Source organism: Thrips palmi, unplaced genomic scaffold, assembly GCF_012932325.1.
Source record: "Thrips palmi isolate BJ-2018 unplaced genomic scaffold, TpBJ-2018v1 HiC_scaffold_4, whole genome shotgun sequence".
NCBI classification, from domain to species: Eukaryota; Metazoa; Arthropoda; class Insecta; order Thysanoptera; family Thripidae; genus Thrips; species Thrips palmi.
The window spans coordinates 9,293,687-9,309,032 of record NW_023144631.1 but is presented as its reverse complement, the minus strand read 5'-3'; the positions used below and the strand labels follow the sequence as shown (position 1 = coordinate 9,309,032).

At 62.7% G+C, this 15,346-nt stretch overlaps 2 protein-coding genes across 4 annotated transcripts in view; one reads left to right on the top strand and one right to left on the bottom strand.

Moving 5' to 3' along the window:
- The window catches only part of LOC117649582 (gastrula zinc finger protein XlCGF57.1-like), a 53,601-nt gene that overhangs the window by 19,298 nt on the left and 18,957 nt on the right, over nucleotides 1–15,346 (top strand). The gene's annotated exons all lie outside the window — the stretch shown is intronic.
- Nucleotides 2,337–4,119, bottom strand: LOC117649583 (58 kDa phosphoprotein-like). Of its 2 annotated transcripts, none has more exons than XM_034392471.1 (4): nucleotides 4,104–4,119; nucleotides 3,726–3,787; nucleotides 3,089–3,419; nucleotides 2,337–2,375 (listed from the first exon to the last, which is right to left on the bottom strand). In XM_034392471.1, exons 1-3 carry the CDS (start codon nucleotides 4,105–4,107, stop codon nucleotides 3,093–3,095), a joined length of 393 nt encoding a protein of 130 aa, XP_034248362.1. In that variant the 5' UTR covers nucleotides 4,108–4,119; the 3' UTR covers nucleotides 2,337–2,375; nucleotides 3,089–3,092. The 2 variants fall into 2 exon arrangements, with proteins under 2 accessions (XP_034248362.1, XP_034248363.1); XM_034392472.1 differs by lacking the exon at nucleotides 2,337–2,375 and adding an exon at nucleotides 2,388–2,775.

The following is a 15,346-nucleotide window of genomic DNA, read 5'->3' as shown; positions in this document are numbered from 1 at the left end:
AGGTGCACTGTTGGAATAGTTTCAGCGAACCGACTACTTCACCTTAGCTTGCTTTCGCACTGTTTGGCCTCAATGCACTGTGCCTGGTGAATTTTCCCAGACTGAAATTCACTTTTTTTTTTTGTGTGGAGCTCGTTAAAGCATCCCGAGCACAGCGAGTACCGCCACTGCCGCGACCCAGAAAGAAGAAGTCCGAAGGCTTCTGGAGTGTCTTGGCTGGTCTCGGCCTGTCTCTGCGACTTACAGTGACTGGGACGCGACGCGACGCACTCGTCTGCCGCACGTTTCCTCGCATTTTTTCTCTTCTCCCGCGCTTTTTCCCTGGGCGCTCTGGCGCCGCCTCGCGCCGCCTCGCGCGCCCTCCCCGTCCAGATTAGCGGCGCGGCGTGGCGTGGCGCGGCTCAGACGTCTCGCACGCGAATTAAGATGGCCTTTTTACCAAGTTTTGTGCGACTGCCTGCCTGTCTCCTTTCATCCCTCCTCACCATCCCCTCTCTCCCCATTTTTTCTCTCTCTCTCCGGGGGGATGATTTTTTTTTTCGGGGTGCGCGCGGCGCGGGGGGGCTTTGGGAACAGCGAGAAGTAGTAGTGGAGGTGGCGGTGGCCGGGCCTTGGGCAGGCCGCAGAGATTTATGTAAATCTCGCCATCTACGTTTGAATACTGACGACGCAAAGGGAATGGGCGGGGCGCGGGGCGGACGCACCTGGGTCGGGTCGACACGCTGGAGCGCATCAAGCAGCCCGCGCGCGCGCTCGGCCCGGAGAGGGGGGGGGGGCGTCATCGTCATCCTGGCGATAATCCGGACCGAAATCCCCGCGGCCGAAAAAAGGAAGGTGGTCGTCGTCGCCCCCGCGGCCTTGCGGGCCTTGCTCTGCGCGCAGCTCTGTCTCTCTCGCACTCGTGGCGCGTCGCGTAGAGAGAGACAGAGCGCCGCTCGGCACCGCGCTGCTGGGCTGCCCGGTCCGCCGCAAATGAGGAAATATTGGCTATCCGCGAAACGAAACGAACGGAAGTTTGGCTGGGTGGTTCGGCGGCCGCGTTGCCGCCAGTCTGGCCAGGGCTTGGCCGCCTCTTCCTCGTCGGGTACCCTTGAACGTCCGCCGCGGGAAGACGAGTCGCTCTAAGACGGAAAGGAGAGCGCCGACTTTTGAAACGCCGCGGTGAGGCACATTCAATCATTTCGCCGGCCGCGGCTGCTGGAGGGCTGCTTGAAGGCGCGCGGGCGGAGTCCGATTCGGAGCGTTGCCGTTCCGCGCCGCGCGCTCCTCGAAACTTGTCTGGCGAGGAGCAGCGGAAAAGAAGCAGCGAAGAGTGCGCACGTTTTGCTAATGATTAGCACGGGGCGCTCTCATCCTGCCTCTGCTGCTGCTCTCGCCCCGATACCGCCCAGAGTCCCCTGGCGGCAAGCCCCAGCAGCCAGCCAGCCAGGGCTTGCCCCCCCCCCCCCCCCCCCCCCCCGCCTGGCCCCGCCATGCAGCCAGCCAGCCAGCGGGTTTAATTGTTATCGCGCGAAAGCGGCAAGAGTACTCGACAAGGGAACCGGTGTAGCGACTCGGCGCCGTGCGCTGCTGCTGCTGCTGCTGCAAGGCTCACTCTAGTCTCGTTAAGCTTCTAACGTGCCAAATTTTTCCCCGCCTTTTAACGATCATGGCCGCTGCAGCCAATGGCGGAAGCCCTTCCCGCGACCTTGACACAGTCCGACCCGCGTCTCTGGCCTGCTTGGCCTGCTTGCCCCGCTTGTTGACCCAGACCGCCCTGCCGCTGCCCGCGGCTGCCCGCTGGTTGGAGTGCAGGACTTGCATTAGTGATGCCCGTCCGACCAATGAGTGCGCTCTGGCCGGCCGTGGTCTTGCCTCGTGCTGTCTTGCTTTGCCTCGAATCGAGCTTATTTGGCGCCGCAATTTGCTCAAGACACAGGCGAGGCCCCGCCGCCCCCGCCGCGCTTAGCAAACTGCTTTTTCCTCTTACTTCTTTTTTTTGCCCAGTGGCGGGCCGGCCCCCCTACCGCCACCCGGGGGCCCCTTGGCCCCCGTGGCCCCCGTGGCCCCCCGCGGAGCCGAGCCCATGAAATACTGATGTGCTACTAGCAGGCCCTATTCAAAGACAGAGCGGAAGGGGAGCGCGAACCTAGGCGCCCCGCCCCGCCCCGCCCCGCCCGGCCCCGACTCATTCGACGAAAGAGAACGACGAGGGTTTGGCGCGAACGTGTTTATTTAATCTGCTCTGCTGCACAATGAATGCTGCCTCTCCCCCCTCTCCGTCGTCGTCTTGCCAGCCGGCGGGGCCGTCGGCGGCCGTCGGCGTGGCGGCCGATCCGGGGCGCGTCGTCGCCGTCGTCGCCGTCCTCGCGGTGGCGGCGGTGCTGCGGGAAGCCCTGCAACCGGTGAAGAAGGATGCCGCCAGTGTTACGTTCTTGCGGCGCCGCTAATGGGACGCCCAGACGACCGCCTCCGAGGTGGCTCTGTCTCTCTCGCACTCGTGGCGCCGCCCGGAAGGAGAGACAGAGCGACGACGCGCTGCCGCTCGGAGTCAGCCAGCAGACGCCGTAAGTTTCTTTGGCCGCATCGCGACGCCGCGAGACGCTGAATAAGAAATCGGCCGCCGGGATTTCCGTCCTCGTCCTCCTCGTCGTCGTCCTCGTCAGCGTGCACCTGTCCGTCATCGCTGTTCGACGAGGCGCGCTTGCGTGGATTCCCCGCATGCATAATGTTCCGACGGCGAAACCACGCTTTCTAGCAGTGCACTGTGCGAACCCGCCGAAGCGCTTTGTCAATCTGCGCCGCAAATAGACGAACAAAAGTAGGTTCTCCCTCTGACAACGCGCGGGTGACATTTGCCCGCAAGCCTGGCCGAGTGCGGCACTTGTCTATTCACGGTAAAAACGGTTCCTGGTTTTCCCAGGAACCCCCTGGAAATCGCCTATATCTTCGCCATAGGGCTCCTGGGAAAACCAGGTACCGTGTTTACCGTGTTGCTAGTGGCGGACCCTGCTCCGCACAGAGTCTCTGGCAGTTCCTGAAATAAGCCGATAACTCTGGAACGAGTGGCCGTGCCGCTGTGTCGCTGGCTCAGCCTGCGCGCCTTTACCTGCCTAGTCCTCCATGCGAGAGCTGCCGCCGGCCGGCTGGAAGATGTTGCTGCAGTTGTTGAAGCCGTTGCCCTGGCCCACGGCCGTGGCGCAGTCCACGCCCTGGTTGATGCTGGGCGGCTGGGAGGGCATGGAGGGCACGCCGCCGGGCATGGAGGGCACGCCGCTGGGCATGGAGGGCACACCGCTAGGCATGGAAGGCACGCCGCTGGGCGCGGCCGGCATGGTGCAGTTGTTGAAGCCGTTGCCGGAGCCCACGCCGTTGGCGCAGCTCAGGAAGTTGGAGGGCGCCGAGGCGCTGGCGTCGCGGCCGTCGTCGGAAGGCACGGGCTGGGGGCACAGTGGGGGCACAGTCACAGTGGGGGCACAGTCACAGTGGGGGCACAGTCACAGTGGAGGCCAGTCACAGTGGAGTGGCCTTCTGAAGCGAGCAAACTTCACATTCATTCGCCGCTTCTCAAGTTTCAGCCAATTTCGTGAACAGTTACAGATGAAAAAGTTCTGCGCAGAGTAACTAAAATTAGTAAATTATTTTGAAAAAATTATCTGTAGCGAGCCGTGGTTTACGAAATAATGGCATCCAAAAAAGTCAATAAATGCTGAGTTTGCACGGCAAGAGTGGAATTGGAGTCTCACCGACGCGAGCACGGCGCACAGCAGGGCGGCGGCCGACACGGCGAGGGCGGTCATCGGGGACACTGCGAGGAGGAAGCAAGCGGTTCAGAAGGGTCCTTTCCTCGCCCCGCTCCGTCGCACCTGTGCGGGATGCCCCGTGAGTGCGAGGGAGGCGGAAGCCACTCTCCGGAATCAGTCTACAGAGAGGAATGGCGCGTTTTTCTCATTTACACCGCGTTACGCGTCGGCCGGCTTGTCGGCGGCAGGCGGGCCGCCGCCCCAGGCCTCACCCCCCCCCCCCCCGCCGCCCGGAAATTACGGCCAAGTCCGGGCCTCGCTGCCGCGCTTCCAGTGGCGGAGTGAAAGAAACTCGGTGGACTTCCTTCCGGGCCGACTCACCCATGGTGGCGCTGTGTCTCGGGCCTCTGGACGAGTGTGGCCTCGGCAGCCCTCCGACGCCTATTTGAAGCGCCGGCACTGGCAAGTGGAAGGGGGCACTAGGCGGCATGGCCCGGCCGGACATGCACCTGCACTGGACAAGAGTCGCTCGCAGTGCACTGACGCGTTATCGGCAAAATGCAACGCGGCAGTGTGGGGCCACGTCCGGCCCGAGTCGATGCCATTGTGCTCTATCTTGTTCTTGTCGTCGCCTGTCGTCGGGGCGGGGACGCAGCCAGTGGCGCCACTCGCTGCGTATTCGCACTCTCTGCGAGTGAAAGGAGTGAAGAAGGGAACGGCCTCGACGACGCGCTCGAGAGACCTGGAAGTCACTCGGGCAAAGAGTGTCGGAGTTCTCCCCCCCTCTCTCTCCCTCTCCCCCCCCCTCTCTCTCTCTCGCCTTGACGCTCGCCACACCGGCGGAACTTGGGTCTCATCAGAATCCCGCCTCCTCCCCCAATCTGAAGCAGGATTTGGTGGCACGTACGTACACCAGCAACTTGCCTTGCCGTGCCTCATACTGCCGGCCGGGCTGGCTTGCTCTGTGTGTGTGTGTGTGTGTGTGTGCTGCTCTGGGTGGTTCCCGGAAATGGAAGTGGATCCTCGGTGCGTATCCTTTTCCCCGGACCGCCCCCGCGGGTGCTGACGGCCGGGGCCGACGTAAATCCCCCCCCCCCTCCTCCAAGAAAATCTCACTGCCGCCGCCGTACTCGGCGCGCGGTGCAGTGCTTATCCGCGATACCCTTGGCGCGGTGCGGCGTCGCGATCCCCCAGGCCGTCACGTCGGTCGCTAATCACGTAAGTGCGGCGGCCGCGCTGGCGTCGTGCTGGCGTCGTCCTGGCGTCGTCCTGGCCGTGTCCGACAGCGCGGCGGCGGCTTATCTCGCGAAAAACTGGTCGCGGCCGTCGGCGCGCAGAACGGCGGTAAAAGGCTAAAAGGCCGCCGTCGGCGCGGAGGAGTCGCGGTGACACGGCGTCGCGGTTAAACGGTGATTTGTCGTGCCCGTTTCCTTCCGCATGGCGCCGCGCGGCGTGTGACTGCGTGTGACTCGCCAGACAAGTCCGTCGGGGAGATGCACGCCGCCGTCCTGGTGGCGCTGCTGGCCGCCCTGGCCGCCGCGCCCTTCAGTAGCGTGAGTCTTCCGTCCCGCTCGCACTCAGCGGCCGTCCAGTGAGGAGTGATGAGGACAGAGCTAACGTCCCCGCACCGCCTTCGACGGAATCGAGCACCACCTCCGCGGCATGCCGCATGGCCACATGTTAATGAGGGTAAAAACAAAACAAAGTCATGACTTGAGTGATGACGTCCCCTCCCTTTCCTTGTCGCTAGGAGTGCGAGCAGCACGCCAGGCCGCCTCTCGTCCCCCAGCGGCCCCCGCCGACGACGCCCAGGCCGCCTCCGCCGCCCCCGCAGCAGCAGCCGCCCCCGAACACGGCCATCGCTCAGTCGTCGAGCTGCGCCGTGGCGGTGGCGGGGGGCCGCGCTGCCGACGGCGCGGCCAGCACGGCCGCCAACAACTGCGGCAACCTGGCCAACGTGGACTGGACCACCATCTTCGGCGGCAGGCCGTAGCCACGCCGCTGCTGGCTGTTGCGATGGTTGTCGACGTCCCTTGTGTACCGATTCGGCATGGAAAATAATCAGAATTGTGCCGTTTTCGCCAAAGCAGCGTGCTTCCTTGCGCTCACCACGAAGCTCAACACCCGGCCTTACTTCCGTGCTACGCGAGGTCTTCCTCTGTGTCTGCGGATCGACACGCACATCCCCTTCCAGGAGGAGCCTCGGCCAGTCTCGGCCGTGGTGGCCTTGGTCGGTGCTGCCAGCCCCGCCAGCCCCGCCAGCCCCGCCAGCCCTGCCAGGCCGGCCCTCAAAGTGGGCCGGGCGTGAGTGGACGGCCCGGGCAGTTTGTTTACCAAGGGACCAAGGGGTTGCTGGCGGTGGCGGCGGTGGCGGCTGTGACGCGGGGATAAGCAAAGGCTGCCCACAGGACGCCCTCTTCTCGTTAGGGCTGCCTGCCTGCCTGCCTGCCTGTCTCTCCGGGGTGAAAAGGCCGCGATGCAACAGCGGGCCGGTCTGGCTGGCTGGTCCGGGCTGGCCGGGGGGTGGAGGCAGTGGAGTGGCGGAGGCCCACGGCGAAGGTGCGCTGCGATTTGGGGGAGGAAGGCGAACTTGTGTCGAGATTAGGGCGGACTACATGCAAGCCTCCCTCTTGGCGGGGCGGGGTGGGGCGGCAATTGGGGGGGACGTAACAACGCATTGAATTTCAGGCGGAGGAGGGAGCGCGCTGGAGACATGCAAGGCCTGAGGATCCTCTCGAGCGGGCCTCCCCCCCCCCTGCCTGCCTGCCTGCCGTGCTGCCCTGCCCCCTCACGGTGCGGTGCGGTTTCCCCAGGGATGTGGCTCATAGCAGTGGCACACTGAAACGCTCCGTCGAGCCGCGCACGGCCGGGAAGGGTTAGGCTGGGCCGGGCGCGGCGCCGCGGCGGTACAGTCTGGTACAGTCGCGCACACTGGAAGTCTGCGCCGTGTGCCGGGCCGAGATTCCCCGACCGTGACCTGGCCGTCGTCGCCGCCAGGGCCGCCAGTTTGCAGCAGTGCCAAGTGATCCGTGTCGAAAGGCGCGCACCGCGAGATGTTATTAACCTTTCCGGGCTGATTAGGCAACGGCACCCCTGATGAGAGGGGAGAGGGCGGCCGGGGGGCGGACAGGGGGCAGGGGGTGGGATTGTCAAATTTGCCTCTAATCCGTTCGTGAAACGGCTAATACGGGCTGAGGGAGGGGGCGGCGCCATCCCGGCCGCCCTAAGTAGTCTCTAGCCGCGGCGTCTCCGAGGGGCGGACGAAGGACGCGAAGGCCGTCGCGCTTGTCGCAATCCGCCGCGAAGAGACGCCCTGGGCGCGCCCAGCCGGCCCAGCCCGATGGCAGGGTGGGGGAAATGAAGACCTGCGTGCCTACACTTGTTCCGAATTTCTTAACTTGGCAGCTTTTCTCTTCGTGGCTCTTCAGCCCTTTGTGCCCCGACACTGCCATGGCGCTCCCTGTCCTTCCGCGCTGCCCTTCCTGGCCCCTCCTCGCCCCCCTCGTCCTCCTCGCCCCACGTGCCCGCTTTCCCACACTGCTTGCTCTCGGGGCTGCACCCCGCTCCACGCTTGCCTTCGTCGGCGCCCTCGGCTCGGCGGGGCCCTTGGAGGAGCCCTCGGAGCCCTCGGAGCCCTCTCCGGGGCCAGCACCTGCGACCCGGCCAGACCCGGCCCCCCTGCGTGTGCGACTGCGCGGGTGGCGGGGGCTCTCGTCGCCTCGCGTGGAGGGAAAGGGGGATCGCGTATGAAAAATTTAGCGGCGCTGTCTATTTCGCATCGCAGCCGCGGTGGGGCGCGCTGATTGGTCCGCCTCGCCCCGCGCTCGGCGCCCCTGCGAGTGCGAGAGAGACGGAGCGACGAAAACGACTCTCGGAATCAGTCTGCAGCTCGCTGAAATAGTAACGAAGAGGTGTCGCGCTGAAAGCTCCCTCGCCGCCCGCCGCCTCGGTTTCTCGAGGTCGCCGATGACGCTGACCCCACCCACGCCCCCTTCGTCTCGCACGGGCCGAACCGAAGCGCCGAACGGAGAAAGACTGCGCGCGGATTCGAACCCGCGTCATCCCCGCGAGGCCGCGAGGCGAGAATTATCGGGGAAATGTGTTCCTGCGGTGAGGGGTAGCCTTTGTTCGCGGGGCTTAGCGGGGCTCGCTTTGGGACGCACCGCGCTGCCGGCGTGCTAGTGATTGGAGTCGCACTACACGGCCGGGGCCGGGGCGGGGCGGGGCGCCAGCCGAGCCAGACCAGTCTCACCGTGCCGAGCCGTGCCGAGCCGTGCCGAGCCGGGTCGTTTCTCTGCGGCTGTGGATTTGGAGCACTACTCGATGAGCCGATTGGAGTGCGAGAGGCCGCCCACTGATAGCAGCAGCAGCAGGGTCGTTTGAAATGTCTTATCCCTTCCAGCTCAGCATGAACAAAATTTGTGTCTGGACTGTTGTTGTGTGGCTCTAAACGTCGAGAAATGTCTGAAAATCGTGGATTTTAGACGACTTTGAGCGGCCACTGCGTCCAATCCAAGCCGGGAAATCGAACTCTCTCTACCAGGGGGCAGTATTCTAAGAGGCTTTCTCCAGCACGCCCTTGCCACGGGGCGTGTTGTTGTTGTTGTTGCTCTCGCGGAAATTGAGATCGATGAGGGCCGCTATTTGCTGCAAACAGCCATTGACTTAGTTAGGCGCGGCGCGCGGCGCGCGGCGAGGGGGTGACAAAAGTCCTTCCCTATCACCAACTAATTTTCGAGTGGTGGGGGCGCCGCCTGTGATCACTGCTCGCAGCGCGCCCTGCCCCGGCCCACCCGCAGACCTTGCCTCGACAATGGCCCTGCAGCCCGCCCCGCCCCGCCCCGCCCCGGGTGCGGTGAGGAGACCGAGCGGAGCACGGTGGCGGTGAGGAGGTCCTCGAAGGCGTGTTCCAGTGCACCGTTCCTCAGGCAGCAATTGACGGCGAATCGGTTCGACACGAAGATGCACGTGAAGTGGGACGGTCGTCGTCGCTTTGGGGGAAAAGGGAGCCGTGTGATTCGGTCGAGGGGCCGCTGCCTGCAGCTTCACGCTCGCCTCACCTCGGTGCCTGTTGGTGGTTGTTGGCTGCGAATCGGGGAATGGTTGCGAAATTTCCTGTTGTTGAAAGTAGACCGAGTTTTGGGAGCTTCCGGAATCCGGGATGTGTGCCTGGGACGAGGGGCTCACTCGCGCCCCCGCCCCCGCCCCAGCGGGTAGGGCCCTGCAGGGGGGGGGCTGCGTGGGGACACGCGGGGCAAACAGGGGGCCCTGGTGGGCCTGGTGGGCGGATTAGCGCGAAGGTCACGCTGTGGGCCGACAGGCAGGGCGACAGCGCCTCGTGACCGGCTCCAGGGGCACGGAAAAAGAAGAAGCACTTTGGCTGCAGGGTGATTCCGACAGACTGCCTGCCGGCGAGATGCTACTACTACTACTACTACTACACTTCTCTGATTTTCGCGTCGAATAAACTAGCGGAATTAAATTAGGGCAGCTGGGACGAGACGTGCAGGTAATGGAATCCGGCCCGCTTACTGTGTGTGTGTGTGCGTGTGTGCGCGTTCGCAGGCTGGCGGGAGCGCTTGGCGGCAATGATAACACGGGGGGATGGCGTTAGGCAAGAAGGAGAGCTTAGCGTCGCCGCGGCGAGCAGCAGGAACGAGACGCGTGCACCAAAAAAATAAACACACCAAAAAAAGGAAACAGATTATAAGCTTGGTCTCACTGATTTCTCCCGTCACTCCCGGAGTAAAAAAAAAATCAAGCCGATTCGTTGGGATAAAATTTTTTTTTTTGCCGACGTATTTTATTAGATTTTTTTCGGAAGGTTCTAAGCGTGTTACAGCGATCATGTATATTTTTTTGCAATCATTCTTGACTTCCTTTAAGTATCTTTGTAGTTTTTTTTAAACGAAAATTATGAGTCCTTGTGTCGCCCTGTTGTCGTGTAGCGCTGCCAGGGCGGCCAACCCGCGGCGCTGTGCAACTTGGCGACTTAGCTCGAACAGCGAGCGGCGTGCTAGCCGCCTGCCGTAAACCTCTTCAGCGACACGTGACGCCCTGCCAGGCCCTGCAGCGCTTTTTCAAAGCGTGTCCGAACCGCAATAAACATCATTCGGGCTCTAAACGCCACTGGCAGTGGTGGTGCACTGCTTGGCCGGCAGGTGGCGCACTGTGAGTTGCCGGTTTTACGACCCATTTAGCGGCGCGTCGCACGAACGAGACTTGCAAATATTGCGGTGCATTCGAGGCGCACTCGCTGCTTGAGACAGGATACCAATTAATGAAGAAACGCTGACGAAAAACGTGGAACGAAAATGACGCGGTGACGCTGGTATTCGAACCCCGGTACTTGAAGTCTGTTTGTGTGACACGGTTCGGGCAGACTTCCCTCGTGTCCACGCTGCGCTTACGCCCGTTAAATCGAGGAGCCTTCGCCAATTATTCAAGGCAGTCGCTTACCGCGCTTAACCGAGTCACGCGACGACCGACCAAAGGGCCAAAAGGGCTGCTCGCCCGGCCAGCCCGCCAGCCCAGCCGCATTGACCTGAATAGCGCTTATCATCGGCCGCCCCGTGGAAAGCGGCAGAGGTTCGAACACTGTCAAAATGCAAATGCGCTTCTCACTTTTCTCCCCTCATTCTTCTATTGACGCGAAGGGGTGCGTGACTTATATCGCCACCCTTCCCTTGCAGTGCGCCTCCCGCGGCACGAGGGGCGTTGTTGAGAGTGAATGGGGGTGGCGGAAGGAAGGGGGGGGGGGCATCGGGGCGCGAGGTCCTTCGCAGACACGTGTCGTGCCAGACACCAGGGTGCTTTCCGTGTTCCATTCCGTTCCATGTCGCTCGTCGTCAACAGGTCGTTTGGTCGTTCCACGCTCCCCCCCCCTCCCCCTCGCCCGGCGGCTCTGTGGCTGATGTGGATGGATGGCTTGGACGCACTCATGTTCCCGATCCCACCCTTTCCGGTGGGGATCTGATAGTGATTGCTAAGGCGTTTACCCCCTCCACCCCGTCCTCTGCTCAGCCTCAAGTGAAATCCAGCGGCGGTCACGCGTGGCCAGAGCAGAGGAGGGAAGGAGAAGAAAGCCAGGCTCTCTCTGTTGTCCGCAGCCCCGACTTCAAAGTGCGACGCGGTGTACCTGGGAGCCCCTGGGCGCCGCGCCACCACCCCGCCCCGCCACCACTCCACCCCGCCCCGCCCCGCCCCGCCCCGCCCCGCCCCGCTCCGCCCCGTGGCCAGAGTGACCGCGGCTAGAAGGACTCGGCGGTGCAAGCAGGGTCCGACCGCGGACCACGGCACCCGACGGCACCCGCGACCGCAGAGCGTGGTGGTTTCGGTCACTGCATTCACGGCGTTCTCCGCGTTCTGCCGGACGCGTCCGAGACTTCCGCGAACAGCACCCAGCGACCCTGTTCGATCCGGGAGTCTCCTATCAGCGCACTGCACTGTGACACGACTGCACGGCCCGGCAAGCAATTACGACACTCTACCAAAAATGTCCTGTAAATGCCGTTAATTTATTACCAGTTTTCACTGTAGGTCAATTCACAGCGTTTACTGTGATCTACTCACGGGATTCACTGTGATCTTGTTCGCGGTGTTCACTGTGATCTGGTCCCCAGTAAACACTGTGAGTTGGACGCAGCTAAGCACCGAAGTACTGCAAATCAGGCTCCAATTCACGGCGTTTACTGTGGCCAGATCACAGTGAACACTGTAACCGAGATCACAGTGAACGCCGTGAACTAGTTCACAGCAAACGCCGTGAATTGCATAACAGCAAACATTGGTAATAAATTAACGGCGTTGACAGGACATTTTTTGTAGAGTGGACGGACTCCGAAGCGCCACTTTTCCTCCTATTTGTTTCCAACTTTGACTGATTGTTTTCACGCCGCCTTTTCTTGTTGTTGTTGTTGTTGTCGCTGTCGCGCGCGCCCGTGTGCGTCATCAAATAGTCATGCCGCCGTCATGCGGCAGTGGAGCGAGCGGGCCGGCGTGGCGGAGAACTCGCTGCCGCTCTTATTATTGTATTTTTGGCGATGACGCGGCGACGCTGGCACGGCCTGTGGAATGAGGCGGTGCCGCTCCACGGCCCGCCGGCCGCCGCGGCGTCTTCGTTGACCTTCTCCGGGCGCGGCGGACGTCCCTTTATCCTCGTCGGCGGCCTCGCCCCGCCCCGCCCCGTCCCGCTGCGGTGCTCTCTTTGTCGCCGAAGATTGGTCGACTTGTCGCGCTTTGGCGAGGTCGCCGCTTAGAAAGGAAGGACGCGCTTGGGGCTCGCGTCACCTGGGCCTCGCCGCGCTGCAGGTGGGGTCCGCACTATCGCTCTGTCTCTCTCGCGCCCCCGCGGGCACGCCCCGCCAGAGCGAGAGAGACGGGGCGATGAAACCACTTGTTCGGCATCAGCCTGCAGGCCCTAGTCCTGGGGGTGCCGGGCCGTGCCGGGCCGTGCCGGGCCGTGCCGGGGTCACGCCTCGCCGGCCCGAGCGGCCCGCTCAGATTGAGTTGGCGTATTACGGCCTGTCTTAAAAGGCGCAGTTCCGGGCCTCGGGGCTCGCCGACGAAAAGGAGGAACGGCCAAACGCAGCCCCGTGGGGCGGGATGGGGCGGGGCGGGGCGGGGCGGCCAGCGCCCCTCTGCGCGCTCCAGCGGAAAACTCTTTGTAATTCCTCAGCGGGAATTTCCCTCGCACCGCTGGCCAGCCCGCCTGGCCGAGAGTGAGAGAGAGAGAGAGAGAGAGAGAGAGAGAGAGAGAGAGAGAGAGAGAGAGAGAGAGAGAGAGAGAGAGAGAGCGCCTGCGAACGTTGGCGTAGGCCGACCCGCAGCACACTTGTGCGTTGGGCTGCCTACCTCGCAGGCGCCCTCCACTCGACACGCGCCAGTTGGAGCGGAAAGACGTCGCGGCAGCTGGCACTCCTCCACCTCTCTCTCTCTCTCTCTCTCTCTCTCTCTCTCTCTCTCTCTCTCTCTCTCTCTCTCTCTCTCTCCAGCGACCGACGGCTGCTGCGGCGAGGCAGTGCCCTTCCCGCCGCCGCGGTCGAGACGCCCCCCACGCTAAACATTTTCGCCGGGCTGCCCCCCCTCCCCTTTCCTCCTCGGGGTTATTCTTTAAACAGCTAGAAAGCGCCACAAAGCTACGCGTCCTGTAATTGTAAGGGCCACTGAATGGCCCCGCTCCACCGCCTTGCCTTGGCCGCCGTGGCCGCCTGCAGCTTTGATGTTGCCTTTTGAATGCGGCCCGCCGGCCGGCCACGCGGCCACGCGGCCACGCGTCGCGGGGTTCGAGGTTTCGGGTTTGGGGTTTTGTTTGGGCCGCGTTTGGGGTTTGATGGTTGGGGCTAATTAATGGAGGGCTGCCAGGGCCGGCACACTGCCGCCGCTGCCCCGCCCACATGCGGGCCTGCCGGCTTCTTTGCACCGGACGCGACGGGGCAGAGAAAGAGCAAAGAGAGAGAGAGAGAGAGAGAGAGAGAGAGAGAGAGAGAGAGAGAGAGAGAGAGAGAGAGAAAGAGTTGTTGAGGCGCGGATTGCGTGAAATCCGAAACCGTCACAAGCCGGCGCGGAATTAACACTCTGGGCGCACAAAGCAGACACCTGTCTGTTCTCGCCGCCTTTTGCCGCTCTCATTTCGTTCTGTGCGTGTGTGTCCGTGTGTGTGCCGGCCAGCAGGGAAGCTGGCGACTCCCTTCGGGCGGCCAAACGGAGGCGCGTGTGATTGGTCCGCGGCCTTGCAAGGTTGTCGTGGCGATGGCCACGGCACCGGCACGGCACCGGCAGTGTGACGTGCCTCGGCCCAACTCTCGGCATATCTCATTGGCGGCGCGGCGTGTAAATGGATCCGGAAGCTGATTTATATCCCCCTCCCCCCTCTCGACCGCCAGTCCGCGCCACTCGGCGCCACCGGCCCGGCCTGCGGCCCAGCGTAGCAGGCCTAGCCGCGTCTCGGTCGCACTCGTGGGGCGTCTCGTGTGGCGCGAGGGAGAGACTGTTGGACCGCGCGTTCACTCGCTGTGCAACACAACTTCGTGATCCCTGGACAAAGGGCCCGAAAGGGGTCGCGAAGGGGAAACGGACCGCCGTGCGTAAAAAGAATGAATGAGCGAGCGTGCGGTTTTGGTTTTCATACGGCTTGCTGGAGAGCGTGCTGGAAAAGCGTGCGGGAAATTGTTCCATTTCCTGCGAACCGCTTCCCGGGCCGCTGCCGCCGCCGTCTCCGCTGACGCGAGGTGCGGGCGACCCGGCGGACCCGGCGGACCCAGCTCACCGCCTGTAGCGTGCGTGAATCACCGACCCGCCAACTTTGGCAGTGCATGTATAACGGCTGAATTATGGCGGCCTAGCTGGAGCCTGAGTCTGCTGCCTGGAGTCTGCTGCCTGGAGTCTGCTGCCTGGAGTCTGCTGCCTGGAGTCTGCTGCCTAAAGTCTGCCGCAGGTAGTCTGCTACCCCGAGTCTGCTACCCCGAGTCTGCTGGTCCACTATAATCTGGCCTCATGATCTGGCCCTGGAGACTGCACTGGAATTGAAATGGCCTGTCCTGGAACACTGGAGGCCACACGGCGCCACGCGGCCTAGAGTTGGAGAGCAAGAGAGAGACAGAGAGGCTCTAGGAAGGCTGCGAGGTGTTTCCGCCGCGACCTCCGCCGCGATATTTCATTAAGGAGTGGAGCGCAACTTCGCTCCGTCATAATAATTTGGACAGCGCAAAAGTGAGAATGAGATTGATGTCGGGAGAGGGGAGTGCGGACGTCGGCGCGAGGAAAGGGGTGTGAGTGAGAGTGGCCGCCACTGGACCGAGAGAGAGAGAGAGAGAGAGAGAGAGAGAGAGAGAGAGAGAGAGAGAGAGAGAGAGAGAGAGAGAGCTGGAGGTGTCTGTCGAAAACTGCCGACGTAGTGCCGCGCCTTTCGACGCGCTGAAGTGTCACGCCGAAGAGATGTGTTTTGCTCCATCGCAGTGGAAGATCGCCATTGTTCGAGCAGCCCCAGAGTACTTCTGTTTCAACTGGAAATAATCTGAAGTGAGTTTACGTTTCTAGCATTGTCGTTTGCCTAGTTCTGTGTACTTCAGATTACCTGTTCTCATTCAAACTGCTCAGTTACAGGTGAACGAAGGGATGACAGTTGGTGAAAGTAGCGTTAATTTCTATAGTCAGAAAATGCTGCCACTCCAAACCGTCGTCGTTCAGTTCTGTATCTTCTTGAAAACGTTTGCTCCTGTGCTGCCCCTGAACATTGTGAGTGGACGGTGCCGCCGGCGCCCCTCACTGAATGTGGACTCCTTGACGCGGAAGCCAAGCTTGGCAGGTGCCGTGTTGACCGTGTCACCCCAGGGGCGCCGCCCCGCCGCCTGGTCCGGTGTGTGCTTCGCCGTAATGGAGTCCTGCCTAGCCAGACGAGACGCACCGCCCCTCCCCTCCCCCTCCCTCCAGCGATCCGTGGCCGTTCCCGCTGCTTGCTCTTCATTTGGTAATGAAACAATCCATTAGCCCCCGCCGCGGCGCGCCGGACGGACATCTTAGACCTTGTCCGTTACACTCTCAATCGCCTTGATTAGGCGCTCCGATGGATCGAGTCTGGTTTGCCCGTCGCGTTGCACCACCTCTCTTTTCTAATCCGCCCTGGC